At 43.4% G+C, this 27,374-nt stretch overlaps 1 protein-coding gene across 2 annotated transcripts in view; it reads left to right on the forward strand.

Moving 5' to 3' along the window:
- The window catches only part of Rhpn2 (rhophilin Rho GTPase binding protein 2), a 55,593-nt gene that overhangs the window by 15,763 nt on the left and 12,456 nt on the right, over positions 1–27,374 (forward strand). The window contains exons 2-10 of one of the 2 annotated variants that reach the window (XM_015497074.2): positions 4,657–4,785; positions 7,644–7,719; positions 15,199–15,276; positions 15,599–15,723; positions 18,459–18,625; positions 22,356–22,543; positions 22,952–23,108; positions 24,386–24,505; positions 26,569–26,763. In XM_015497074.2, coding sequence (XP_015352560.2) covers positions 4,657–4,785; positions 7,644–7,719; positions 15,199–15,276; positions 15,599–15,723; positions 18,459–18,625; positions 22,356–22,543; positions 22,952–23,108; positions 24,386–24,505; positions 26,569–26,763 — 1,235 coding nt within the window. Of the gene's footprint in view, positions 1–4,656; positions 4,786–7,093; positions 7,153–7,643; positions 7,720–15,198; positions 15,277–15,598; positions 15,724–18,458; positions 18,626–22,355; positions 22,544–22,951; positions 23,109–24,385; positions 24,506–26,568; positions 26,764–27,374 lie in introns of those variants that run through there. The other variant, XM_048790977.1, reaches the window with a different exon arrangement.

A 27,374-nucleotide genomic window follows, 5' to 3' on the forward strand; every position in this document is an offset into this window, starting at 1 on the left:
CAAAAAAAAAAAAAAAAAAAAAAAGCAGTAATAAAAAAAAAAAAAAAAACCTTCAGTAAAGTTTGTTGCTATATATTGCTGAATGCTGTTCCATTCTATGTATACACCATGTGAGTATACCAAATTTTTTTAAAAGCCTTTTTTTAAACTATTTTCTTAGTTGTAGATAGAAATAATACCTTTATTTTATTTTATTCATTTTTATGTGTTGCTGAGGATCAGACCCAGTTCCTCAAACGTGCAAGGTAAGCGCTCTACCATTAAGCTATAATCCAGCCCCAAGTATACTAGATTTTACTAGCTAGTGGACATTTAGATTGTTCCTGCTTTTTGGGCTACTATGAATATTCACATACGTGTCTTTGGATACATGCATATTTTTATTTGTCTCATGTCGATTCTTTGAGTGAAAATGCTAGGTTACATGGTAAGTTTTTGTATAACTGTCAAACTGTTTTCCAAAGTGATTCTACCTTTTACCATCCGCGGTTTATGAGGGCTTCAGTTTCTCCACGTCTTCACTGATGCTATTGTTATCTGACTTTTTTTTTTAAATCATAGCCAATGTAGTAGGTGTATATTGGTGTCTCATTATGGTTTTAATTTGCAGTCTTCTGCTGACTAATGATATGATATGATATGACTAATGATAAGTTTCATGTGCTTTTAGCTATTCATATATGTTCTTTGGTAAAATGTCCATTCCGGTCTTTTGTCTATTTGAAAAAATATACCAAATTATCTTTTGAATTATTTAGTGTAGCTCTTTATATATTCTGCATACAAATTATTAGATATACAATTTGTAAATATTTTCTCTTGGTCTTTGGCTTTATTCTCTTCTCCGTGTGTGTGTGTGTGTGTGTGTGTGTGTGTGTTGGGATTTAAATCTGGGTGCTCAGACATGCTAAGTACTAAGCACATGTTCTTCTTCTGAGCTACATTCCCAAGTCCCTTTTTCTTATAGTGTCTCCTAAAAGGCAGAGATTTTAAAACTTTTTTTTTTTTTAAAGAGAGAGAGAGAGAGGGTGAGAGAGAGAATTTTTAATATTTATTTTTCAGTTTTCGGCGGACACAACATCTTTGTTTGTATGTGGTGCTGAGGATTGAACTTGGGCTGCACGCATGCCAGGCGAGCGCGCTACCGCTTGAGCCATACCCCCAGCCCAGATTTTAAAACTTGACAGTGACTTTTCATCAGTTTCTTCTCTTGGGATTATGCTCTCAGTGTGTAAGAATATTTTATCCAACCCAATGTCATGAAATTTTCTCCTTTATTTTCTTCTAGAAGATTTAGAGGTGAAGTTCATGTTATGGGCTCTCTTTTTTTCTTTTTCTTTTTTCCCATTGTGCAGTAAAGGATCCACATTGCAGGCCTGAGACTGCTATCCTTAGGCAGGCCTCTTGGCAAGACTGGCTCTGGATTCGTGGCTGGAAACTTAGATTTTCGGAGGGTTCCCATCCTCCCAGTCTGATATGAGTGGCTCACCATTCCAACACTGTACAAGTGATGTGTTGTGTGGAACTACCTCCTTCCCTTCCAGGAATTAGAATTTTGGAATTTTGCTAGGTGGAGGTGCCTGCTTGATCAGCCCCCGGTAAAAGTTCTGGATACTGCATCTCAAACGAGCTTTCCTGATAGATGGCATTTCATATGTGTTGTCACAGCTCATTACTGGAGGAATTAAGTGTGACCTGCATAACTCTACTGGGAGAGAACTCTTAGAAGCCTGTGCCAGCCTTCCTTCAAGACCTCTCACACCCTTTTGCTTTGTTATCTCTTTGCTGTGATAAATCCAAGCAACGAGTTCTGCTAGTCATGGTAGCAAATCTATTGCTGAACCTGGGTATTATGGTTGGGATGTGTGGTGTCCCCAGAAAACTCATGTGTGAGACAATGCCATATTCAGAAGTGAAATGATGAGATTATGAGAGTTGTGACCTAATCAATGAATTAACCCACTGACCTAGATTAACTAGGTAGAAACTATAGGCAGATAGGGTGTGGCTGGAGGAGGTGGGTCAGTGGGGGTGTGCCTTTGGGGTTTCTGTTTTGTCCCCTCTGCTTCGTGGTTCCATGTCCTGAGCTGCTTTCCTCCACCACACCCTTCCACCATGATGTCTGTCTTACTTTGGGCCCAAAGCTGTGGAGTCAGCCCTCTAAGGACTGAGCCTCTGAAAATGTGAGCCAGAATAAAATTTTCCTCCCTATTTATTCTTGTCAGGTGTTTCAATCACAATGATGAAGAAAGCTGACTAAAACACTGGGGGTGGTCTTGGGGACCCGGACATAACTATGAATGTCTAATTGCTTTAGCATCAGTTGTTAAAAAGACTATCTTTCCCCCGCTTCTAACTGTCCTGGCACGTTTGTCAAAATCATTTGGCCATAAGCCTAAGGATTTATTTCTGGTTCATTACCTCCCCTCATGCCAGTACAACCCTGTCTTGATTACTGTGAGTTTGTAACAAGTTTTAAAATCAAACAGCACAAATCCTCCAACTTTGTTCTTTTTTCAAAATTGTTGTGGCTGTTCTAGGTTCTTTGTGTCTCCATACAAATTTTAGTATCTACTTGATGATTTCTGCTAAAAAAAAAAAAAAATAACTTATGGAGGGTTGGGGTTGTAGCTTGGTGGCAGAGCAATTGCCTAGTGTGTATGAGGCACGGGGTTCAATTCTAAGCATTGCATATAAATAAATAAAATAAAGGTCCATTGACAACTAAAAAATATATTTAAAAAAATGCTTATGGGGATTTGGATTGGGATTGCATTGAGTCAGGAAGTCAGCTGGAGAGACTTGACCTCTTGACAATAATGAGTCTTTGATCCTTAAATGTGGAATATCTGTTCATGTAATATCTCAGTGATGTTTCATAGTTTTCAGTGTCCAGATCTTGTACTTTTGTTAAATGGCTATTGTGAACAGATTGGTTTTCTCAGTTTCATTTTAAGGTTGTTTATTGCTAGGATATAGAAATAGAATTAATTTGCATGAGTGTTTGTGGTCTCTATTTATTTATTTGTTGCTGGGGATTGAATCCAGGGCCTTGCACATGTTAAAGCACATGCTGTTCCACTGAGCTACACCCCAGCTCTGAATTCTGCATACTGATTGTACCCTGTGACCTTGCTAAATTTATTAGTTCTAACATTTGTTTTATGGATGCCTTGGGATTTTCTACATATAAGATAAGGCAGCCAGGTGAGGTGTGAATGCCTGTAATCCCAGCAGCTCTGGAGGCTGAGGCAGGAGGATTGTGAGTTCAAAGCCAGCCTCAGAAATTTAGCGAGGTGCTCAGCAACTCAATGAGATGCAGTCTGTAAATAAAATACAAAAATGTGCTGGGGATGTGGTGGAGTGGTCAAGGGGCCCTGGTTTCAATCCTAGTACCAAAAAAAAAAAAAAAGATAAGGCCACTGTGAATAAAGGCAGTTTTATTTCTTCCTTTCTCATCTGGAAGCCTTTAATTTCTTTCCTTGCCTCATTGCTGCTGGTTTGAACTACTAGTACAGTGTTTGTGAGAAATGACAAAAACGTACATCTCTACCTTATCCAGAAGAGTAATGCAGTCAGTCTTTGACTGTTAAGTATGTTAGCTGTCAGATTGTGTAGGTACCTTTTATCAGCTTTTGTAAATTCTTATTTTTCATAGTTTGTTGAAAAACGTTAGCATGAATTTGCATGGGATTTTGTTAACATGCTTTTTGCTGTATCTATTGAGACAACCATGTGTTTTTTGTTTGTTTGTTTGTTTGTTTTTTGGTACTGGGGATTGAATCCAGGGGCACTCAACTACTGAGCCATGTCCCCAGCCCTTTTTTTATTTTATTTGGAGACAGGGTCTCACTGAGTTGCTTAGAGCCTTGCTAAGTTGCTGAGGCTGGCTTTGAACTCATGATCCTCCTGCTCAGCCTCCCAAGCCACTGGAATTACTATGCGACTGGGCCCAGCTAACCATGTGTTATTCTACTAATATAGTGTTACATGAGTTGATTTTCAGATGTTAGACCAATCTTGTATCCTGGAATAAATCACGGTAGATAATCCTTTTTATATGTTGCTGGTTTGGGTTGCTGTTTATTGAGGATTTTTGCATAGGTATTCATGAAGGATATTGACCTGTTTTGTTTTGGATCACAGTAATTCTAGCCTTATAGAATGAGTTGGGAAGTGTTACTTCGTCCTCTGTTTTCTTTGTAAGAGGATAATTTTGTTGTTGTGTATTTTTGTCTCTTGAGATGGGGTCTCACTTGTTGCCCAGGCTGGTCTTGATTTCCTGGGCTCAAGTGATCTGCCTCTTGAGCCTTCCTAGTGCTGGGACTCATGCGACTGTGCCTGATTTAAAGGGATAATTTATGGCCTTTTAGGGGGTGACTGGAGGCAGTCATTCTTTTCAAGGGTAACTTTTTGCAGGGATCTCTTAGGATGTGGCAGCTTGCAGCATTATTGACTGTGTTCCCGGCTCCATTTGCTGGCGGGTCTTCAGATGGGGCAGATGCCCAGGGTCTCTGAGACATTTTGTCTGATCACATCTAGCAAGCAAATGCAAGCAGCCCTCTGAGCTTCCCCGCAGGAATTGAGGGTTGGTCTGCTCACCTGGCAGTGGGGTGCTTGGCTGAGGGCACATCTCTCCCTTCTCTCTCTGAACAGAGTAGCCACGAACCAGAAGGTGCGAGAGCAGGTACGCCTGGAGCTGAGTTTCGTCAACTCGGACCTGCAGATGCTCAAGGAGGAGCTGGAGGGGCTCAACATCTCAGTGGGAGTGTATCAGAGCACAGAGTGAGTGGGGCAGCAAGCACGTCATCCAGATGCCTGAGTGTACCTGTGTCCAGGGTGGGACGCAGAGAGGTGGTGGGTAGGGGGTTGTGCACCAAGGACAGGACAGCCCCTGTTTTGGGAAGTGAGATGATTGGGTTTGGTGATGAACCAGGTACAAGGGTTAAAGCAATGACCCTGGTCAGTTTGTTGGGAAATATCCACAGTGTTGGACAGACGGGCGTTTGACCTGGGGTCCCTTGGAACACAGAGAACACTGGGTCCCAGCAGGGAGATGGCATCTTTCACATGGGCTGGGGTGGTGGCTGTGATGTAAAGATGCCCTGCAGGTGCTTCTGTGGGTGGCCATAGCTGATGTGCCAGGTGAGGACAAGGTTACCCTGCCATTTGCCCTCCCAGACTCTCTTCAAGTACAAGGCCTGGCCCTGGGTCTCTCTGTTGATAGAATGCAAAAAAGTAGAAACTGCCTTGAGGGGGATCTTTTTTTTATATATATTTATTTTTTAGTTGACACAATGCCTTAACTTTATTTATTTTAATAAATTATTTTTAATAAATTGTTTATTTTTAATAAATGAGGATGGGACCCAGGGCCTGGTACATGCTAGGCGAGCACTTTACTGCTGAGCCACAACCCCAGTCCAAGGGGGATATTTTATGTCAAAGTCAGGGGGCCCGAGTTCCCCTAGAAGATGGTACAGTGGCGACACTTAAGAAATGTATGACAATAAGTATTGGAGTTTCCTCAGGGAATGTTTATGGGAGGTGGATTATTGAAGTGTGCCTTCAGAAAGTTCTCTGCCCTGGGTGAGCTATTTTTTTGGGGAAAAAAAATGTTCATCTTTAATTAAGAAATAGCTGAGCCCTCCAAAGAAGGGTTTACTTGCCATGTGGGGATGTGAGGCTTCTTAGGTGGGTGAGCTCCAGGGGAAACTCAGGCATAAAATAAAATAGTTCCCTGGATTAACAGAAGGAAGACATTTGGGAATTTTGAGCCACCTTGGAGCGTGCATTTCCTGACCCTAATCCTCCCCATGGCACCTGGGTTGTTTTCCAAGCTGAGAGCCAAGAGCAGGTGTCTGGGGTCCTGCTGCTCTTCCCTCAGTGACAGTCCTGTGCGCAGCTGGTTTACCTGTGGGCTCCCAGTGCAGTTTCAAAAACCCGGTCAGGGCAGCAATGAATGGAAGGTTCTCCTAGCCTCTCCTCTGGTGTTAAATTCCAGTGTTTCCCCCCAAAATTTCAAGGTTAGGGTTTTTTTTTTTGTTTTCTTTTAGTACTAGGGATTAAACCTGGGGGGTGCTTTACTGTTGAGCTACACCCCAGCCCTTTTTATTTTTTATTTTGAGACAGAGGTTTTGCTGAGTTGCCCAGGCTGGCTTTTAACTTTGATCCTCCTGTCTTAGCCTCCTAAATTGCTAGGAATACAGGCATGTGCCACTATACCTAACCAAAAAGGTCCAAATTCCTCCAGGACTCAGACTTCAGTAATAAATGGAGAGTGGCCATTTTTTTGTTTTGTTTAAAAAAAAAAAAAAAAAAGCAGGGTTTTCTTACAAAGATGCATCTAAGACCCCTGTATAGTCATAGTCCACAATGGCCTCTCTTGATTCCCCTGTGTTATTGGGGAGAGGGGAGAGACGGGCAGATACCAAATGACAACTTGTATTTGCACCCTTCATTGTAGCTATTTTCAAAGTAGGTTGCTGCTTTCTGAGTGCTGTAGATTGTGAAGCTCTTCTAGAGGTAGGCAGGGAAGAAATGATCTCACGTACAGATGAGAAAATTCAGGGAGGCTCAGGTCACAAAGAAAGTCATGTTAGCGCCACACTAGGGATGATGGAGTCCTCAGGATACCTGTCACTCTTCTCATTGCCTGGAGAGTCTTGGGAAGAGCCGACCTTGCCGCCAGCCCTGGAGGAGCAAGAAGGCTTGGCCTGCCTTAATCTCCTTCAGGTCCAGCCTTCCTGGCAGGCTTTGGGGAAGCCAGGTACTAAGGTTTGGTCTCACCTGCTTTTAGCACAGCAGTGCCACAGTGGCAGTTTCAGTTTACAGCTGCATTGTCCACTCACCCTGCCCAGCATTCCTGACCTCCTCTCTGGGCTGGGCTAAGCAGCCTGTGGCAGTCTCCTGTTACAGTTCAGGGAGCTAAATCCCTATTTGCTAAACACAGCCTGCTTCCTGTTCACTTCCTTCTGGCCCTGCCCCTAGGAATGTAGGCTCAGGGAGCACTCCTGAGTGCAGGTTGACTGAGGGGTCAGTAGGGGCAGAAGAGGAGGTGGAGGTGAAGTGGAGACTGCAGGCTGACCCTGGACTGGGAGCTAAGTGTGCCTAGATGTCAAATGGGGCCCCAGGCTGCAAAGTCTTTTCTATGTAGGTAATGGGACACCTGTTGTAATAGCCCCAAATGTGGAGCCCAGGGTTGAGTGTGTAGGGTGTTGGAGGGCAGTTAGACAGGTGGGACCCACTGTGGTGAGGAGAGGGAGAGGAGGGAGGCTTGGAGATTAGAAGGAGGCCCAGCGTAGCGGGTGGTGTACCCAGGCTGGGAAGCAGTGAGTGCATGTGGCAGGTCTCTGAAAGTTGAGACTGGAGGGATAAACCAGGGTCAAGTTGGTGGGGTGGGGGTGGGTCTTGTGTGTTAGGCTGCAGCATCCAGCTGTCACAGGGGGGCTGGAATCCATTTTAAGAACTGAAGGAAGGGGACGACCCGAGTTGTCCTTAGGGAACGGGAACCTGTCAGCTAGCTGTGTGGTGGACTGGTGTGAGGACAGAAGTGGGGACCTGAGCTGGGTTGCTGGGGTGAGGCTGTGGAGTGCCAGGTGGCCTGGTTGGGGTGTTCACATGCCTTGTTGTACTCTTTGTAGGGAGGCGTTTATGATCCCTCTGATTCCTCTTGGCCTGAAGGAAACCAAAGACGTCGACTTTTCAGTCGTCCTCAAGGTAAAGCACTTGGCCTCAGTGTGGGAAAAAAGAAATTGTGTATTCCTCGCAGTGGTCTGAGGCCCACTGGGCCAGGCGCCAGTGATATCTGTCTGCAGGTGACCGTCAGTCATTCCTCTTAACTTGCTCTCTTCTTTGCTGACTTCTGAAGCTCCTCCTGAGAACCTGGAAAAGGTGGGCTGGGATCCCAGATGGACCTCCACGGGAGGCCAAGTGGAAGAGGGTCTGTGGTGGGTGTCCTTTAGAATTTTAAGAATTGTACCCTGTTATACCTTTCTTCTTAAATTGTGTAACCAATTAAGGCCATGTTTTTGGAAGAATGGCTAAAGTCTCCAGCTCCCAACATAGTATCATGGAAAACTTCGAAACTTATAGAAAAACTGAAAGAATCCTACAGTCATCTTGAAAGAATCCTACCAGTAACATTTTGCTTTATTGCCCACCTGTCCATTTATGCCTCCCTGTGTCTGCCCACCAGTCCATTTTATTTTATGATGCATTTCAAAGTAAATCAAAGATATCGATTCACTACCCTTAAATACTTGAATAGCTCAAGTTTGGGGTTTGGTTTTTCTCTCTGATTCTTGAGTTTCTGAGCTCCTTTCTCATTCAGTAGGTACTTGTAGATCTGCAGCAGTCACTGTATTGCCACCTGGAGATGCCACAAGCCTTACCTTGGGGGCCTGTGAGTCCTGGGGGGGGGGGGTCAGGTAGGACACTGGAGATCTTTGTTAGAGTCATACAAGAGAGATGGAGCTTCCACACTGGGGCCAGGAGACCATCCACACCTAGAATATTTAATTATTCTTCCTTTCCCCAGGTCCATCAGTTTGAGGTTTGGTGTCACCAGCTGACTGGGCTGGCAACTAACAAAACACAAACACAGAAATACCTTTTTTGTGGATCAAAGACGCCTCTGAGACCTCAGGTGTCAGCTCCCACGCTGGAAGGCAAGGGGAGCAAGGGAGGCAAGAGGCAAGAGAGAGAGTCCACCTGAAATCCCCCTGTTTATTGGGGAAAAGCCATTCATAGAATATTCCACCCAAATAGGCAAGGGATTGGGTTTCAAAAGATGGAGTCTTGCTTGGTGATGTCTTGTGGTCAGCAGGTTGATTGACATCTTGGAAAGCCACACCCATCTCAGGTACTGTGTAGGATCACAGGCAGAGCGACAGAAAAATGGGTCACACAGCCCAAAAAACATGTAACGCCAGACCAGTCCCAAATGTGCATAGCTCACACACACAGACCATGGATGGCTCGAGACAGTTTGGTGTTTTTTTGGTACTGGGAACTAAACCCAGGACTTTCGCAGGCTAAGCAGCTATACTACTACTGAGCCATATCCCCAACTCCATGTTCAGTTTGAGATTTAATGACTCACCTCCATCTGCTGTTTAGGAGATGAGGTATAAGGTATAAGGTAGTATCTATCTCTGAGCTTTCCAGTACAGATTCAAGGGATAGGAATTAAACCCAGCATTGTAAAAAAAATGCTTCAAAGAATGATGTTTCTTTCCTTACTAATCCTGTTCGTTGATTCATTTTGTACTATTATTAGTTAAGAAAAAAAATGATCATGGCATTTTGGCCACTATAGAATTATTTTTTACCACAGTACTGGAGATTGAACCAGGGGTGCTTTACCACTAGCTACATTCCCAGCCCTTTTTGTTTTATTTTGAGACAGAGGCTCAATAAGCTGCTAAGGCTGGCCTCAAACTTGTGATCCTCCTGCCACAGCCTCTGCAGGAGTAGCTGAGATTACAGTGCACCACCATGTCCAGCCAGAATTTGTCTTTTAAAAGCAGTGGATTAGTACTTTGAAAGCAACTGCACTTGACCTCTTCTTAAACAGAGGCTATGAGTCACATGATATACACGTCCCTTTACTCAGGGTCTTTTTGTTGTTGTTGTTGTTACAGGGGATTGAACTCGGGGGCACTTGACCATGGAGCCACATCCCCAGCCCTCCTCAGTCTCCTGAGCTGCTGGGATTACAGGCGTGTGCCACCGTGCTGGCTACCCAGGGTCTTTTGACTGCTGCCTTTGTTTAAATTTAGGGTCAGGTTTCCGTGAGTTTGGAGTTTTTATTCCAGTTGGAGAAAGGCAATTGGTGGTATTTCAGGGTTCAGATTGACCAAAAAGTTGATTTTCTGGGTAGAAAACTGTTTAGGATCAGCCTCTTTATGCCAGCTTTTCACAGCCCGTCTGAACTTTTGAGATGTGATTTGCCACTGCTCTATGGGACTCAAGATAATCCCTGTATTTGTAGAAAAGTTGCATTTCTACAGTTTTTTTTTTTTTTCTTAAGATTTAATTTGTCTGTTGCCCGGTGCCAGAGTTAAAAAGAATGTGGACATTTTAAAGGAGACTCTCTTGGAGAAACTTAGGAATGTTTGGGGCATCTGCAAGGATCCAAATAGGTCATGTTGCTGAATTCCACATTAAAGCAAGTGGAAAAAAAAAAAAAAATCACATGCTGTGGGCATAGCCAATTACCATTCAGTGAGGCTTCCAACCATGTCATTTTATCTGAAAAGGGACGCTGCAAATGTCAGTCATCCAAAAATGAGAACGTTTGGGGACTTTCTATTTTCTCCCTTCCACATTTGTATTTGAGAGAAACAAGCAACACAGAAGTTGTTCAGTGGACTTTGTCAGGGCCATTCCATTTCAAATCTGACATGTGTCCATGGGAGGTTTAAGGTCAGGAAAGCTTCATGATGTGATTTTTTTTTTTTTTAAAGGAATTTAACCTTTATTTATTTGTTTGTTTTAATGTGGTGCTGAGGATCGAATCCAGGGCCTCACCCGTGCTAGGCAAGTGCTCTCCCACTGAGCCACAACCCCAGCCCTCATGACGTAATTTTATTCTGTTTTAAAGACATGGGCTTTAAAATGGCTGCTTTAGAAAGCATCATCAGGCCTGCTGGTGTAGCTCAGAGGCAGATGCTTGCCTAGAATACACAGGGCCCTGGATTCAATCCCTGCACCACAAAAAACAAAAGCAGCAGCAACTAAAATTATCAAAATGCATGCCTTTTCCAGAGAATTTGAGGTTTTATTTGTCTGTTTGCTTTCCTTTTTGTTTTATCTTTACTGGAGATTGAACCCAGGGTCTCACACTAGGCAAGCTCTATGCCTCTGAGCTACATCCCCAGCCCTATTTATTTTTATTGAAACAGGTTCTAAGTCGCCCAGGCTGGCCTCAGATCTGTTACCTGCCTCAGCCTCAGCCTTCTGAGTAGCTAGGATTCCAGGTGTGCATCACCATGCCTGGCTTGTTTTTGCTTTAAATGGAGCTGCTGCTGCTACTGCTGCTTCTCCTCTTCCTCTTCCTTCTGTTTCTTCCTCCTCTTCTTCCTCCTCCTCCTCTTCACTCTAATTAAGACCATTATTGCAGAACATTCAGAAAATACCAAGACACATAAAGATCCTCCCTACTTAGCTATGTGACTTGCTTAGTACTTACCTATCCTTTGGACACTTTGGTTTCTTCCTCTAACAGTGTCCTGCTTTGTGAAGGTCGGAAGAGACGTGTCTATTAAGGACAGAGTTTCTGCAGTGCTTGATGGTGTCTCTTCCCTACCCCCACCTCTTGCTCCCCTCCCACTCCATGCCAGCCTCTTGCTGTAGCTTTCTTTTCTCTGTGGTCAAGAGGGAGGAGCACCAGCAGGAGATCCCAGGGTGGGAGCAGAGGGAAGTCACATTTTCCCTGTCTCCTTCAGCTGCCTTTTGCATTCTCTATGCAAAAGACACCCTACCCCAAGGTTTATTTGGTGCCCACCTAGGTTGCCAGTGTAGCTGCTTCTACATCTGGGCTCTCCAGTTTATGGGGCTTAATCCACCCCCACCCCTGCCCTTTTGTATGCTGGGCATAGAATTCAGGGGCAAGAGCATGCTAAGCAAGTCCTTTCCCACTGAGTTATGTTCCCAGTCCTGGGGTTCTATTCGAATGACTTCAGGAGTTTAGCACCATTCTTTAACTCTGCCCACACCACTATTATAATAATAATCCCTGCATTACATTCTCATCACTAGCACTGCTGATGCGTGCCATCCTGCCTGGACCTGATGTGGATATGCCATCCTTTCTTCGTTTTTATGGGGAAACTACTAAGCATAGTCCACTGCAGCCTGAGTGCTAGACATTATCCTGTTTCACATCTGAGGAAACTGAAGCTCAGCCAGATTAACCCTCCAGGGTTAGAGAGCCAGCCTGGCTCTGTAGAGTGAGTCTGTCCCAGAACTAAGAATGACAATTGCCTTTTCTGTTCCTTTGGGGAAGTTGCAGGCTTTTGTTAATTACCTGCTTCTCAAATATACTAAGGTCTGCCTATGGCTCACTTTAGCATCAAGTAGAACAAGCCTCCTTTATGACTTTAATTTTCCAAACTTTCTTAGCTTTTACACCCACATTTTTGCTTTGACATTTCGTCAAATTCCCCCCAAAGCAGCACTTTTGAGTCTTGATTGAAATTTAATTAACTCATACATTAATTTGGACAAAAGTCCATCTTCACAGAATTGCACATTTTTCTTTGTGAACAAAACATATCCAATTAACAAACAACAAATGTTGTGAGGGGTAAGGCTGGGCATGGTGGCAAACATCTGTAATCCTGGCTGTTTGGGAAGCTGAGGCAGGAGGATCATAAGTTTAAAACTAGCCTGGGCAACTTAGTGAGACCAGTCTCAAAATAAAATAAAGAAGATTGGGAATATAGCTCAGTGGTAGAGTGCTTGCTTAGCATGGTCAAGTACTTGGGTTCAATTCCCAGTACTGCAAAAAAAAAAACCCAAAAACAACAACAAAAAGAAAACTTATATGGGTAGGGACCATGACTATCTTTTTCGGAAATGATTTAATGAATAAGTGAAAGAAATAATGAAATAGCTCATGTCCTTCAGTAAAGTCTAATAGTTGTCAGCTTAATTAAATTAATTTTATCCCTAGAAATACTGTACTTTTATAAAAGATATTCCTATATAATATTGCTATTATATTTATCCAACTAGTTATTGATTGTTTAAGAAAAGAAGAATATTAGGTTTTTTCATTATTGACTTTGTAAAGGAAATGGTCCTCGTGCCTGAGCGTCTCCTAGAAAAGTGCGGGTCCTGCTTTCAGGACTCTCTGTGTGGAGCTCCAGATCACCTTTGTCCTGCAGATCTTGCTCACCTTAATTAATGTCACCAACAATACAGTATTTAAAAACTATTTCAAATTTTACAAATGGTCATTACATTAGTAGAGGAGTTGATTCTAAACATCACCACTTTGTCATGAAGAAAATCTGTGACAGCATCATAAGACAATAGGACAAGTTTTGAGCCTGCTGTGGTAGTGCATGCAAAGATCCAGCTGCTCAGGAGGCTGAGGTTGGAGGATCCCTGGAGTCCAGGAGTTTGAGTCTATTTGGCAACAGTATCTCACCAGGACAAAAAAAAAAAAGAGGAAAGAAGAAGTTGTATAAAAATAACTAAGTTACAAAAATCTCCTTTTGGTATGGGGCAGGAGTTAAACCCAGGGGCACTTAACCACTGAGCCACCTCCCCCATTCTTTTTTTTTCTTTTAATTTACTTTTTAGTTTTAGGTGGACACAACATCTTTATTTATTTATTTTTTTTATGTGGTGCTGAGGCTCGAACCCAGTGTCTCACGCATGCTAGGCGAGCGAGCTACCACTTGAGCCACATTCCCAGCTCCTCCCCCGTTCTTTTTATTTACTTTTAAAATTTTTGTTTAGCTGTTGAAATTTTGAAACAGGGCCTCACTAAGTTGCTAAGGCTGGCTTTGAACTTGTGATCCTCCTGCCTCAGCCTTTGAGGTGCAAAAATTTAATTTTTTAATTCAAAATTAAAGAAACTTCATTTCCTTGGACACTGCAAGACATCTTTGGGGATTTGTTTTGAGAAACTAGTCAGAGATGTGCACACTGATGATCATCATAGTGTTATCTTTAATTGTAAAAAATTGGAAACAACTTTGGTATCTTTTTCTTTAAAGAAATTATTTTTAAGTTGTAGTTGGACACGATACCTTTATTTCATGCATTCATTTTTATGTGGTGCTGAGGAATCTCACTCAGGGCCCCGCATATTGTAGGTGAGCGCTCTACCACTAAGCCACAACCCCAGCCCCAACTTTGGTATTTTAACAAGTGAAAGTAAAGTAAAATCTTAGTACATTTGACTAGCACATAGCTAGTGATCAGTTTACTTGTCGAATACTTGAATTGTATACTTATTTCATTGGGGGATACAGAACCATTAAAAGTCATGTTATATAATATTTTTTGGCCTGTGAAAATGTTTGCTATATAGCTAAGTTGTATTCAGTACAAACCTATTTGCATGTGTGTGTCTCTCTGCATTGCACATGCTAAAACGGGAGGAGTTTGAAGTATATACTACAGAGAATATCTCAGTCACTAGGGGAAAGAAGTGAACAGTTATCTTACCAGCTTCTCTTATAGCCAGCGAGAGCCAGCGCTTAGGGAGGATGCTCGGCAGGATCATTCTCCCTGCCCCTCACATGATTCTTACTTTTGTTCCTATAATATTTAATTTCTTCTGATACAGGTCAACCATCCCTACAGTGCAGAGGTACAGATTCTGTACCTTCATGATGTCACAAGTAGAAACTTTGTTTCATATACAAAATTAATTATTTTAAAATATTGTGTAAAATTACCTTTAAGCTGTGTGTAAAAGGTGTATATTTAGACTTGGCTCCCATTCTCAAGATACCTCATTATGTATACACAAATATTCCAAAATCTGGGCTGGGGGTGGGGGAAGTAAAGCCAGAAACACTAATGGTCCCAAGTTGTTCAGTAAGGAATAGTCGACTGTGTACCATATAGCTTATTTGTTTATTTATTTTTAAAGAAATTTGCTTTATTATAATTTAAAAATTTTTTTAGTTGTAGATGGACACTACCTGTGTTTATTTTATTTATTATTTTTATGCTGTGCTAAGGATCAAATCCGGGGCTTCACACATGTTAGGCAAGCCCTGTATCACTGAGCTACAACCCCAGCCCCTAGTTTATTTATTTTCATGCCTATCACTATTGTCTGTGTTGGGAGAATCTGAGCTCCATGGGAGGCCAGATCTTTGAACACTGCCTGGTACATAGAAAGTGCCCATTAATGTTTGTTAAATAACTGAATGAACTTTGAGCAGTTGTCAAACACTGGGATGTTCTGGATCCATTTAGGGGTTTAGAGGTCTCACTGGGTTGTTTTTGTTCATGGAAGTACCAGAGCTCTCAAAGGTTCCCTGCAGAATCTTACATCCTTTTTTTTTTTTTTTTTAAGGTTCTGGGATTGAATCTAGGGTACTTTACCACTGATCTACACCCCAGTCTTTTTTATTTCTTTAGTTTGAGACAGGGTCTCACTAAGTTGCTGAGGCTGGCCTCAAACTCACGATTCCTCTGCCTTATCTTATCTCATTTTTCTTGAAGGATTTTATCCTGGAACATTACAGTGAAGATGGCTATTTATATGAAGATGAAATTGCAGATCTTATGGATCTGAGACAGGTAAGTTTTCTGTGCAGCAGAGCTGGAGGACAGCTGCTTGAGCTTGCTGAATCTTCTGCCCATCCTGTGACCGCACCAGTGTAGTCTTAGAAAATCCAGGATGGTTGGGGATGATGGGGGAGGGGCTGTTGGAATTCCACCTGCAGCACCCTAGTACTGGAGAGTCCTGCCCATTGTCCTGCCTGGGCCTGGATCCCAGGGTTCCTGACCTCCTAGAGTTCATGATACCAGCGAAGGGTCCCACACATCACAGAAATAGTTGGAGGCACCTGTTTCTACAGGTGGTACTCTCCTGCTCACCTCTCTGCTGTCTTCCTTGTAGGCTTGCAGGACACCCAGCCGGGATGCGGCAGGTGTTGAACTATTGATGTCATACTTCATCCAGCTGGGATTTGTGGAGAGTAGATTCTTCCCGCATACTCGCCAGATGGGGCTCTTGTTTACCTGGTAGGTGCCTGTGGTCTGCATGTCCTTTCCCAGGTTAGGACCCTTAGCACCTATCATAGATGACATTGAGACAGCAGACTCTGTGGTGGAAGGTAAATAAATTGGTATTTATTTATTATTTATTTATTTATTTATTTTTGGTATTAGGGATTGAACTCAGGAGTATTTTGCCACTGAGGTAAATCCCCATCCCTTTCCTTTTATTTTTTATTTTGAGACAGGCCTCTCTAAGTTGCTTAGGGTCTCACTAAATTGCTGAGGCTGACCTCAAACATGAAATCCTCCTGCCTCACTCAGTCTCCCAAGTTGCTGGGATTACAGGCGTGTGCCTAGCTACTATTTAGTTCTGATGGGGACCCAAGGGAGGAAGGCCTTGAATGTTTCAAAATAAGTGAGCCAAGAAGAAGCTTTTTTTTCTTTTCTTTTCTTTTTCTTTCTTTCTTTTTTTTTTGTACCAAGGATTGAAGCCGAGGCACTTAACCACTGAGGCACATCACCAGCCCTTTTTTTATTTTTTATTTTGAGACAGGGTCTTGGTAAGTTGCTGAGGCTGACTTTGAACTTGTGATCAGAGAAGTGTTTTTTTTTTTTTTCTTTTTTTTAATGCTCATTATGTCATTGGAGAAACAGCAGGGCTCTGAAGCAGTTTCTGTCTTAGAAGGGAGGGAATTGGGTTTTGTCCTAGCGGCAATCAAAAATAGATTTTAAAAAACTGAAATAGAATATCTGATTCTTTTCCATAATGACATTTTCAAAGATCAATATGGTTTCTCTACTTTGGAAAAACTGGGTCTCTTCTCTTAAGTATACATGCAGTGTGGGCTAAAGGGCGTGGTCAGCATAAAATTTTACCACAATGGATAGAATACGGCCAATGCCTTCCCTTTGGGAAGAACATGCAGATGACTTTGGAAAAAAGTGCGGTTGGCTTCCCATTTGAGTGAGAAGGCAATAGTGGCTTCTTTCTCGTCTTGAATTAAGAACAAGCTTCCTGCCTACCTCTTGATTTGAAGCATGAGTTTTAAAAAATCCTGAGCATAACTCCAGTTAGAATGGCAGCCATCAGGAAGGCAAACAATAATAAATGCTGGAGAGGATGTGCAGATAAAGGAACACAGTTACACTGTTGGTGGGATTGTGAATTAGTACAACCACTGTGGACATCAGTAGAGAGGTTCCTCAGAAGATTAGGAATAGGAGGCTGAAGCACGAGGATCTTGAGTTCATAGCCAGCCTCAGCAATTTACCGAGGCCCCAAGCAAGTCAGCAAGACCCTGTTTCTAAATAAAATATAAAAATGGGGCTGGGGATGTGGCTAAACGCCTCTGGGTTCATTCCCAGGTACAGAAAAAAAAAAAAAAAAAAAAAANTTATCCATTCATCCACTGATGATATATATATACACATACATACATATACACACAAGGGAGTTTATTCAACCATAAAGAAAAAATGAAATGATTTCATCTGCAGGAAAATGGATGGAACTTAAGAATATCATGCTCAGCAAAATAAGACTCAGAAGGCCAAGAGTCATACATTTTCTCTATGAGGAAGCTAGAGGGGATGAAATAAAAGAAAGGTGGAGGTTTGAGGATTGAAGGGTGATCAGTGGAGTAGAAGAGGGGGCTCAGAAGGAGGGAGGGAGGAAAGGGGGGAATACTGGGGAATGATATTGGTATTATTGTATTGTGTGCAGGTGTGAATGTGTGACAACGAACCCCACCATCATGTACAATTACAATACACCAATAAAAAAATATGGGGAAAAAAAATCCTGAGTCTTTTAAATTTCAGGAAGAATTATGAGGGGTTAGTGATTGCTATCTATATTTCACTTAGGGAAAAGCCACATTTCTTTTCCTTCTTTTTTTCTTTTCTTTTGAGACATGGTCTCACTAGGTTATACAAGCTGGCCTCAAACTTGATGCCCTTGTCTCAGCCTTCTGAGTAGCTTGGTTATAGGCATGGGCATCCAATCGCTTATATGTACATTTAAAAATATATATTATTATTATTTTTATGTTCATAACCATATTGAGCAAAAAGTACAGTGTTTTCTCTGGATCCCTGGTTCTAATATGGGAACAGTGTCCCCACCACAGTGGTAGGTTTCTTATGCTAGATGATCATACCTTGACAACATATCATTATCACCCAGAGTTTACTTAGGGTTCATTCTGGGTGTTGTATAGTTTCTGGGTTTCGACAAATGCATGATGACATGCATTCACCATTGTGGTATCCTGCAGAATAGTTTCACTGTCCTGAAAGTTCTCTGTGCTGTGCATATTTATTCTTCCCTCCTTCCTGACTCCTGTCAGCCACTGATCTTTTAAAATCTCCACAGTTTTGTCTTTCCTAGAATATCCAGATAGACTTTTTTCACTCAGTGATAAGTGCTTAAATTTACACCATGTCTTTTCATGGCCTGCTAGCTCATGTCCTTTTAGTGCTGAGTTATGTTACACTGTCTGGATGTACCACAGTGCATTTATCCATTCACCTACTTGAAGGACATCTCAATTGAAAAGCCTTATTTTTGTTTGTGGCTGTGTAGTTCTATGGCTCTGTAATCAGTGTGATCAAATCTGTCATCTTGCTTGGGAACAAAAGCCCCATTGCACGTGCATTTTAAAATTTTATTCAATAAATGAATTTTGCCCATATTCACCCCATAGTGGCATCAACTAGCCAAGTACTGTGTATTCCAGAATGTGTTTTCTTTTAAATAGGTATGACTCCCTCACCGGGGTCCCAGTCAGCCAGCAGAACTTGCTGCTGGAGAAGGCCAGCATTCTGTTTAACATCGGAGCCCTCTACACCCAGATTGGGACCCGGAGCAATCGGCAGACGCAAGCTGGACTGGAGAATGCCGTGGACGCCTTCCAGAGAGCTGCAGGTGTGTCTTTGCCAGGCACAGCTGTGACCCCACCAGGTTGGCACTAGGGTGCCCAGCTGAAGAGGGTCTGGGTTTCTCCCCAGAGCTATGCATGGTCTCACAAGCCTGAAAGGGGACCCGGCCGTGTTTAATACTGGTATAACTTCACATCAAGAGACCATTAGGTTCAGGCCATCATCTTAGTTTGGGATGTACACAGTGAGGACTTTGGTTAAGGATTCATCTTTTCCAAATGAATGGCCCCAGTGATGACACTGAGTAGCTGTTTCTTCCAAAACTAACTATGTGGAAGAACAGAATCACTTTTCCCAATGAGTGAAAATGTGGGCTTTTTTATTTTTTTCTTTTATTAGGTGTACCTAATGCCTACAGTAGTCCCTCCTTGTCTGTTCAGGATATGTTCCAAGACTGATAGGAGGTGCCAGTAGGTTCGGGTGGTTCAGATAGTACAGAACCCTATGTAACTCTGGTTTTCCTATATGTAAAGATATATGATAATATCATAATGAAGTTTAATTTATAGATTAGACGTAGTAAGGGGTTAACATTAATAATTAATAAATAGAACGATTATAAAATATTGTCATAAAAGTTATTTGAATCTTATGAATTCTTCATTTCTGGAATTTCCCACTTAATATTTTTATACCACAATTAACTGAGTGTAACAGAAACCAAGGAAAGCAAAGCCTTGGATAAAGGAGGACTGTTATGTTACCCTCTGTGCTTTGTATCATTCTTATTCTGTCAAGTTCACCAGCCTGAAGTTGGTGCTCTCAGCCCTCTGCCAAGTGCTGTGTACTCTGCATCCTTAGTAGATCTGTTGCCTTCTACTGGGATTTTAAAGAATAATTTTTCCCCTTCTTTAACCTCTTAGCCTGAAATTTGTCCTGGTATGAACCAGATGCAGGATGGAGAAAAGCAACTTAGCACCAACCCCTAGAGGACGGGGATGCAGTGGGTGAGCCTGGTGCGGCTTCTATGCCTTCCTGGGGTCTGTGTGCTCCCCTCCAGCAGGGCCTGTGTCTGGGGCAGACTCAACATGGGGATGGTGGGCAAAAATAGTAGCACGGTGTAGACCGCAGCATGATCCTCTGAGTCTGCCCAACAGGTTTTTGCTGTCTGTGCTGATCCCCTGTTCTGCTTTGGGGTGTAATCACCCCTACTCCATCCTCTCCCCCAAAATAGAACCTTTCCGGATACTCACTCAGGAAGCCCTGTAACCCTGTGTAGGACCACAGCTTTGTCACTTAGACTTATGGAATTTCTTGCATTAAAATTATTGGTGTTTGGGGATGAGATGTGGGCGTGGAATTGTTTTAGTGTATGTCCTTCTCTGGACTCATCTTTCTCCCTGAGGTATCCCAAGCAGGCATACGTTGTGACCTGTCTCGAAGATTCTAGAGATAAAAAGACAGAATGAAGCTTAAACAGTGGTGACCGTGAGGGCAGCCCCAAGGGGGGCAAACAGGCTGCAGCAGGTGCCATCCCTGTGCAGGGCAGCAAAACCAGAGGGACCAGTTGGATGGGATTCATGTGGCAGATTATATTTCAGTTCCAAATTGTTCTCATGACAGTTCTCATGACAGTTCATTTCCTAAAGTATGAAGTCAGCTGAGGGCCGCAACATGAACGGTGTGTCCATTGGAGCACTCTGGGTTGTTCTTTCCTGAGGTCCTGCAGTAGGGAGGGCTCTGCGTTTCTGAATGACTCAGGTGTCATGGGTGAGCAAGTCCCCTTGGAGCTCCCTCATTCATTCCACCTGCTTTCAGCTGTCACCTCCATCACATGTCCAGTCACGGGCAGTTTCTCACAGTTGTCCCCAGTGAGAAGGGGAGGGAGGGAACCAACTGGTTTCCTTGGTGATATACATGTACATGTTTTGGAAGCAAATCAATTTTTAAAAACTGTGATAAAGTATACATATTTACTGTTTTGACCTTTTTAAAAAAAAAAAAAATGCTGGGAGTTAATCCAAGGCCTTGTGCATGCACTGTAGTACTGAGCTACATCCCCAGCTCGCTTGCTCGCGCTCTCTCTCTCTCTCTCTCTCTCTCTCTCTCTCTATATATATATATATATATATATATATAGATAGACCTTTGTTTTATTTATTTATATGTGGTGCTGAGAATCAAACCCAGTGCCTCATACATACCAGGCAAGTGCACTACCACTCAGCCACCGCCCCATTGACATCCCCAGCTCTTTTTAAATTTTATTTTGAGATAGGGGTTTCACTAAGTTGTCCAGGGTGCTCTCAAAATTGAGATCTTCTGGCCTCAGCCTCCCAAATAGCTGGGATTATTACGCATGAGCCACTATGCCTGGCTATAATTTTTAACCATTTTTCATTGTGGTAAAACATGCATAAGATAAAATTCACATTTTAATCTTTTTCTTTTTGGCACTGGGGATTGAATCCAGAGGTGCTTTACCATTGAGCTATGTCCCCAACCCTTTTTAATTTTTGAGACAAGGTCTCACTGAGTTGCCTAGGGCCTCACTAAGTTGCTGAGGCTGACCTCAAACTTGTTGTGATCCTTATGCCTCAGTCTCCCGATGGCTGGATGGCAGACATGCACCACTGTGCCCAGCCATTTTAACCATTTTTAAGTGTACTGTTCAGTGGTGTTAAGTACGTTCATATTGTTGCACAACTATCGCCACCGTCCATCTCCAGGATGTTTCCAACATTCAGACTGAAGCTGTGTACCCATTAAATAATAACACTCTCTTCCTTCCCCCAGTTCTTATTAACCGGTACCCTCATTCTTTTTGTCTATACAAATGGGGACTATTCCAGGTACTTCATTAAATGAAATCAGATGATTCAGATGATATTTGACCTTTTATGATTGGTTCATTTCACTTACCATAGTGTCTTCATTATGTTGTGGCTCGTGCCAGAATTTCATTCTTTTGACTTTGGAGTGGGTGCTAGGGTCAAATCCAGGATCTTGTGTTTTGCTAGGCAAGTGCTGTGCCCCTGAGTCACAGTTACACCCTTAGCCCTGCATTCCCATTTGGTTTTGCTTTTTTTTTTTTTTTTTTTTGTGGTACTGGGTATTGAATCCCAGAGTGCTCTACCACTCAACTACGTCTCCAGCCCTCTTTATTTTTCATTTTGAGGGGTCTCGCTAAGTTGCTCAGACTATCCTTGAACTTCTGATCTTTCCTCAGCCTCCTGAGTTTTGGGGATTATAGGTGTGCACCACCTTGCCCAGGTCCTGATTCCTTTTTAAGGCTTGAAAAATATTCCATTGTATGTATTTACCACATTTCCCATACTTGTTCATCCATCAATGGGCATTTGGATTTCTTTTCTATCTTTTGGCTATTGTAAATAATGCTTCTTTGAACATGGATATGTCAGTTGAGTCTCTGCTTTCAGTGTTTTTTTTGGTTATAAATGTAGGTGTGATGTTGCTAGATATATAGGAATCAGAGTTTTTAAAAATATGCTATAAAACATTAGTTTGTGTATTACACACATATAATACATATATATATATATATATACACACACAGACATATACGTGTGTGTGTGTGTGTGTGTGTGTATTTTTCTCCCCACGCTGGGACTAGAACTTAAGGCCTTGTACATACTAGGCAACTGCTTTCTACCTCCAATCTCAATTTTATATTTTTGTTCTATCATTTTCTATAGCAGCATGGTAAAATAATATGATCCCCAACTAATAAGCAAAAAAAAAAATTATGATTTTAGGTGTATTAAGCTACCTGAAAGAGACATTCACGCATACTCCCAGTTATGACATGAGCCCCGCTATGCTCAGTGTGCTGGTCAAAATGATGCTTGCACAAGCCCAAGAAAGTGTGTTTGAGAAAATCAGCCTTCCCGGGATCCAGAACGAATTCTTCATGCTGGTTAAGGTGGCTCAGGAGGCTGCCAAGGTAAGGCTTCTCAGTTCCTGTGACTCTGGCGGGTGGGCAGAATCCATTGGTGCAGGTGCACTGGAAGCGGCGGGGGTTCCCACGGCAGCAGCTTGCCCACCACCAGGGCAGCGTGCCTGTCCCAGCTGAGGCTGCTGCCTTGTGTTTTCTTGGCAAGTATCAGTGTTTCAGATATGGATCATTGATTCCATCTGCAGCTTGGCCTAAAAACCAGCATAATGACAGTTGCTGATCCCTCTGTTAACTCTCAGGCTGACAGCAGCAGGAGTTGCTTGGCACTGAGCCCAAATTATGGAGCAGCCTCTGGCAGAGGCTCCTGTATAGAAGAAAGGGATCTTTTTTCTGTACTTAGTTTCATGACGATCCTTGTGCTGGGCTCCCCCTTCCCCAATATCCCTTCTGTTTCAGGTGGGAGAGGTCTACCAGCACCTGCATTCAGCCATGAGCCAGGCGCCAGTGAAAGAGAACATTCCCTACTCCTGGGCCAGCTTGGCCTGTGTGAAGGCCCACCACTACAGGGCCCTGGCCCACTACTTTGTCGCCACCCTCCTTATCGACCACCAGTGTAAGACTTGGAGGCTTCAGGGCTTGGGGCTTTGGTTGGAGGTTTGATCTTGCTGTCTCTGGGGGATTCTGAGCCAAGTACAGCTGCCTTCCTGTCTGGAGATGCTCACAGGCTGAAGGCAGAGGATGGGCAGTACATATCGATCTAGATACCTGTCACAGGCCAGGGCAGCATTAGGGGGTTACAGACTTCTGCTGTAGGAGCAAAAGGAGTGGTTTAATTCTCTCTAGAATCAGGCAGGTAATTTTTCACCTGGAATTTAGAATCTAAGGGGTGCCAACCACTCAGTTTTATTACTGGGTTTATATAACATTTTAAGGTAATATTTTTCTTTTTCTTTTTTTTAAAATGATGCTGGGGATTGAACCTAGGGCCTTGTGCATGTCAAGAAAGTGCTCTATCTCAGAGTTACACCCCTAGCCCTTCAGGGGGCAGTTTTGATCCAATTAGTACTATTCAGGACAGCCCCTGGAATAATTAAATGGACAGCCTCTGGAGCCAGACTACTTGGGTTCATATCTCAGTTCTGACACTAGCTGTATGACCTTGGACTAGTTACTTAACTGCTCAGTGCCTCAGTTTTCTCATCTGTAAAATGGAGATAGGAAGGGAAACTACCTTACGGGGCTGCTGTGAAAAAATAAGTGCCCGTATTCAAAGCTAAACCATGAACGTGTGAGCTGCTATTTCTAGTACGTAGTCTATTAGGTGGGAGAAGTTAGCTAAACAGATGGAAATACAGTGCTCCAGCAGTGGCTGTCAGGATATGAATGAGGCAGCAGCAGTCCTAAATGGCTTCTCAGAGTTAGTGATGTTTGTGGCTATTCCAGCTACACATAGAGGGAAAGAGCAAGCAGTGCCTGAGCATAGAAGCAGAGGCTACGAATGTGGAAGTGGTGTTGAGTGGCAGGTGAGGTTGGAGAGGGGTGTGGCCTCACCATAGGCATGGAGGACACCAGAGGTGTTTAGGGTGGGCAGCAACAGGGGCGGGACTGTGCCAGGAGGTTCCATGCAGCAGGTGACTTGGAGGAGATAGTGAGGGCTCAGGGCCCCATCATGAACTCCTGGAGTGTGGCTGGCACCAGGTGAGCAAAGGCCAAGGGGCTAGATTGCTTTGACTGTGTCTACAGGCAGAAAGGACACCCATAGCCACTAACGCCTGGTAAAATGGGAGATGAAAGGATCCTGGGGATGTGGTTGAAAGGGAAAATCTCTACATGGGGTGCGGCCCCATCTTCAGAGGCAGATGGGGATTTAACCTGGAGCTTAAATTGCAGTGAAGCCAGGCGCAGATGAGGACCACCAGGAGAAGTGCCTGTCCCAGCTCTATAACCACATGCCAGAGGGCTTGACACCCTTGGCCACACTGAAAAATGATCATCAGCGCCGACAGCTGGGTGCGTATGGGCCCTGTTCCTAGAACTGTGTCCAGCTTGCTGATAAGCAGCCCTGCTCATCAACAACCCTAGAAGGATCTCTAGGTGGGGGCTTGAAAGAGAAGGGTGTCCAGACTCACTGGAGCTACTCTGGATTCAGAAATTATGAGGTGCAACCCTCTAGTCTCAAAGGACTTTCAGAACTATGTTCTTATGCATTCCATAAATGCCCAGTTTACCCCCCATGGAACCAGAGCTTTGACTGTCTCCCAACACCACTGTGGCCCATGACATGGCCCTTTGCCATCCTAAGGTTGAAGGACACATTGTCAATTTTTTTATGCTTCACCAAGGGAAAGTAAGACTGGTAATGGATTGTCCTGGTTTTGTGTCTGTTTTGTGTCTCAGTGTGAATATCTCTTTCCCTGATGTCCTTCAGCACCCAAACCTTCCGCCCACCCAAACACATGTAACTTCCCCTCTCTGGAGTTGTGATGTCAACTCCATCCCATTTGGTGCTTAGGCCAGAAACTTTGGGTTTACTCTGCATTCCTGCCTTTCTTTGTCACCTTACATTTGAATAGCAAACCTCATTAACTCTACCTAACAAACATCCCAAATCTGACTAATACATTTTTTTTTTTTTTTTTTTTTTAATGATGCTAGGGATTGAACCCAAGGGTACTTAATCACTGAGCCACATCCCCAGTCCTTTTTGTTTTTTATTAAGAGACAGGGTCTTGGGCTGGGGATGTGGCTCAAGAGGTAGCGCACTCGCCTGGCATGTGTGCAGCCCGGGTTCGATCCTCAGCACCACATACAAACAAAGATGTTGTGTCCGCCGAAAACTAAAGAATAAATATTAAAAATATTCTCTCTCTTTAAAAAAAAAAAAAGAGACAGGGTCTTGCTGAATTGCTTAAGGCCTCACTAAGTTGCTGAGGCTGGCTTTGAACTCGCGATCCTCCTGCCTCAGCTACTATAGTGAGTCACAGGGATTATAGGCATGCACTATCACACCCAATCTAACTAGTTCTTATCCTCCCACCTTGGTCAAAGCCACATGCCGATAGTGCTTACCTAACAAACATTGGCTTGATTAAACTCCACCCAACTCTATGAGATAGGTCTGGTGGGCTTCCCACTTTATTATTGAGGAAACAGAGGCTCAGAATGGTTATACCGCTTGCCTTGCTCATAGCTAGTCTCCTTGCTTCCCTCTGTTCACACAGAGGCTGGTTACTTCAGTCCTCTGCTTACACCTTGATGGGTTCCCATCTTGCCCACGGTAGGAAGAGTAAGAGTCTTTATCCTGACTCATAAGGTCAGGCACGACCTGGCCCCTGCTCTTCTCTCTCATTCTCTACCCTTCTCTCCTATTCCCCATTCCCTTCAGCTATATCCTCAATTCCTGTTGTCCCCCCCACCCTTTTTTTTTTCGGGGGGGGGGTGCTGGGTATCAAACCCAGGGCCTTGTGCATGCAAGGCAAGCACTCTACCAAATGAGCTATATCCCCAGCCCTCCTGTTGTCCTTGAAAGGTAAGTGAGCTCCTGCCCCAGAGTCTTTGTACCTACTGTTCCTTCTTTCAGGAATGCTTTTTATATCATTTCCTTCAGGGCTCTCTCAGAAGTTACCTTACAAACAAAAAAATAATTTTAAAAACAAAACAAGTTTATCCAAAAAGCCTTCCTTGATCACCCATCACAGAATAGGTCCCATTCCCAATCTTCTAGCACGACTGCCTACCTTGCTTCACTTTTCTTCATAACCTCATGACCACAGATCCACCACATGTATCTTTGTTCCTTAATTATCTGTCTTCAACTAATAGCATGTAACTTCATGAATGCAAGGGCAAATTTTTGTTCATTGCCTTATCTGTACACCTAGAATACCCAGTCAGTGTTTGTCGAGTGAACCCTTAATAGACATAAATGAGCATTTACACTTATATCTCAGTGGGGGTGGGGCTCAGCTGTCAACGAGATCCTTTAGAAAGGAGAATGTTTGCCTTTTGGGCTGATCCTTGGGTCCTTTGTGTCTCTGTGATATATTCATGTTGTGGTGGCTTTCTGCCTGCAGGAAAATGCCATCTGCGCAGAGCTGTCACTCACCACAAGGAGTCTGTGAGGGAGGCCAGTCTGTGCAAGAAGCTCCGTGACATCCAGGTACTTCAGGAGGTGCTGTCTGCCGCACATCAGCGCTCTCGACTCAAGTACAGTCAGTACCAAGAGGACGATGATCTTCTGAACTTGATCGATGCTCCTGATATTGTTTGTGAGTGTCTAGAACTATGTGCCTGTGTCTGCTGTGTAGCCTGTGCCCTGCATGGGAAACCAGGGTACCTGGCTAAATGCAGCATGTATGTGCTCACCCTTCAGAGATTACACAAGTTCTCACTGTGTGGTGGGCCCTGGAGGGACTGAGTGTTGCTCCTGCATGGCCTTTTCACTTCCTAGTTCCCCCTCCAGGGGCTTCTTCATGATCTCCACCCTCAGGCATCTCTTTAGCCCCTGTCTCCTCTCCTGACCCTCAACCCTCATCCATTTGCACTGGATTGCCTGCCATCTTGGTCCTGTTTTTGCCTCCTTAAGCTCTCCTTCTTCATCCCCTTGGCTGATGGTTATTCTTGCCTAGTCTCACCATAGACACCTCCAAGCCTCTAGGTATCTGGTCTTCCTTGTTTTCCTTCTCTAGACACACACCTATGTCCCACCCCCACCCCCCGCCTTTTTTTTTTTTTTTTTTGCAATAGTGGGAATTGAATCCAGGGTCTTACACACACTAGGCAAGCACTTTACCACTGAGCTATCTCCCCAGTCCTTTTTATTTTTTATTTTGAGACAGCGTCTCACTAAGTTGCTGAGGTTGGCTTTGAACTTGTAACC

The sequence above is a fragment of the Marmota marmota genome, unplaced genomic scaffold (genome assembly GCF_001458135.2).
Source record: "Marmota marmota marmota unplaced genomic scaffold, marMar, whole genome shotgun sequence".
Taxonomy (NCBI): Eukaryota; Metazoa; Chordata; class Mammalia; order Rodentia; family Sciuridae; genus Marmota; species Marmota marmota.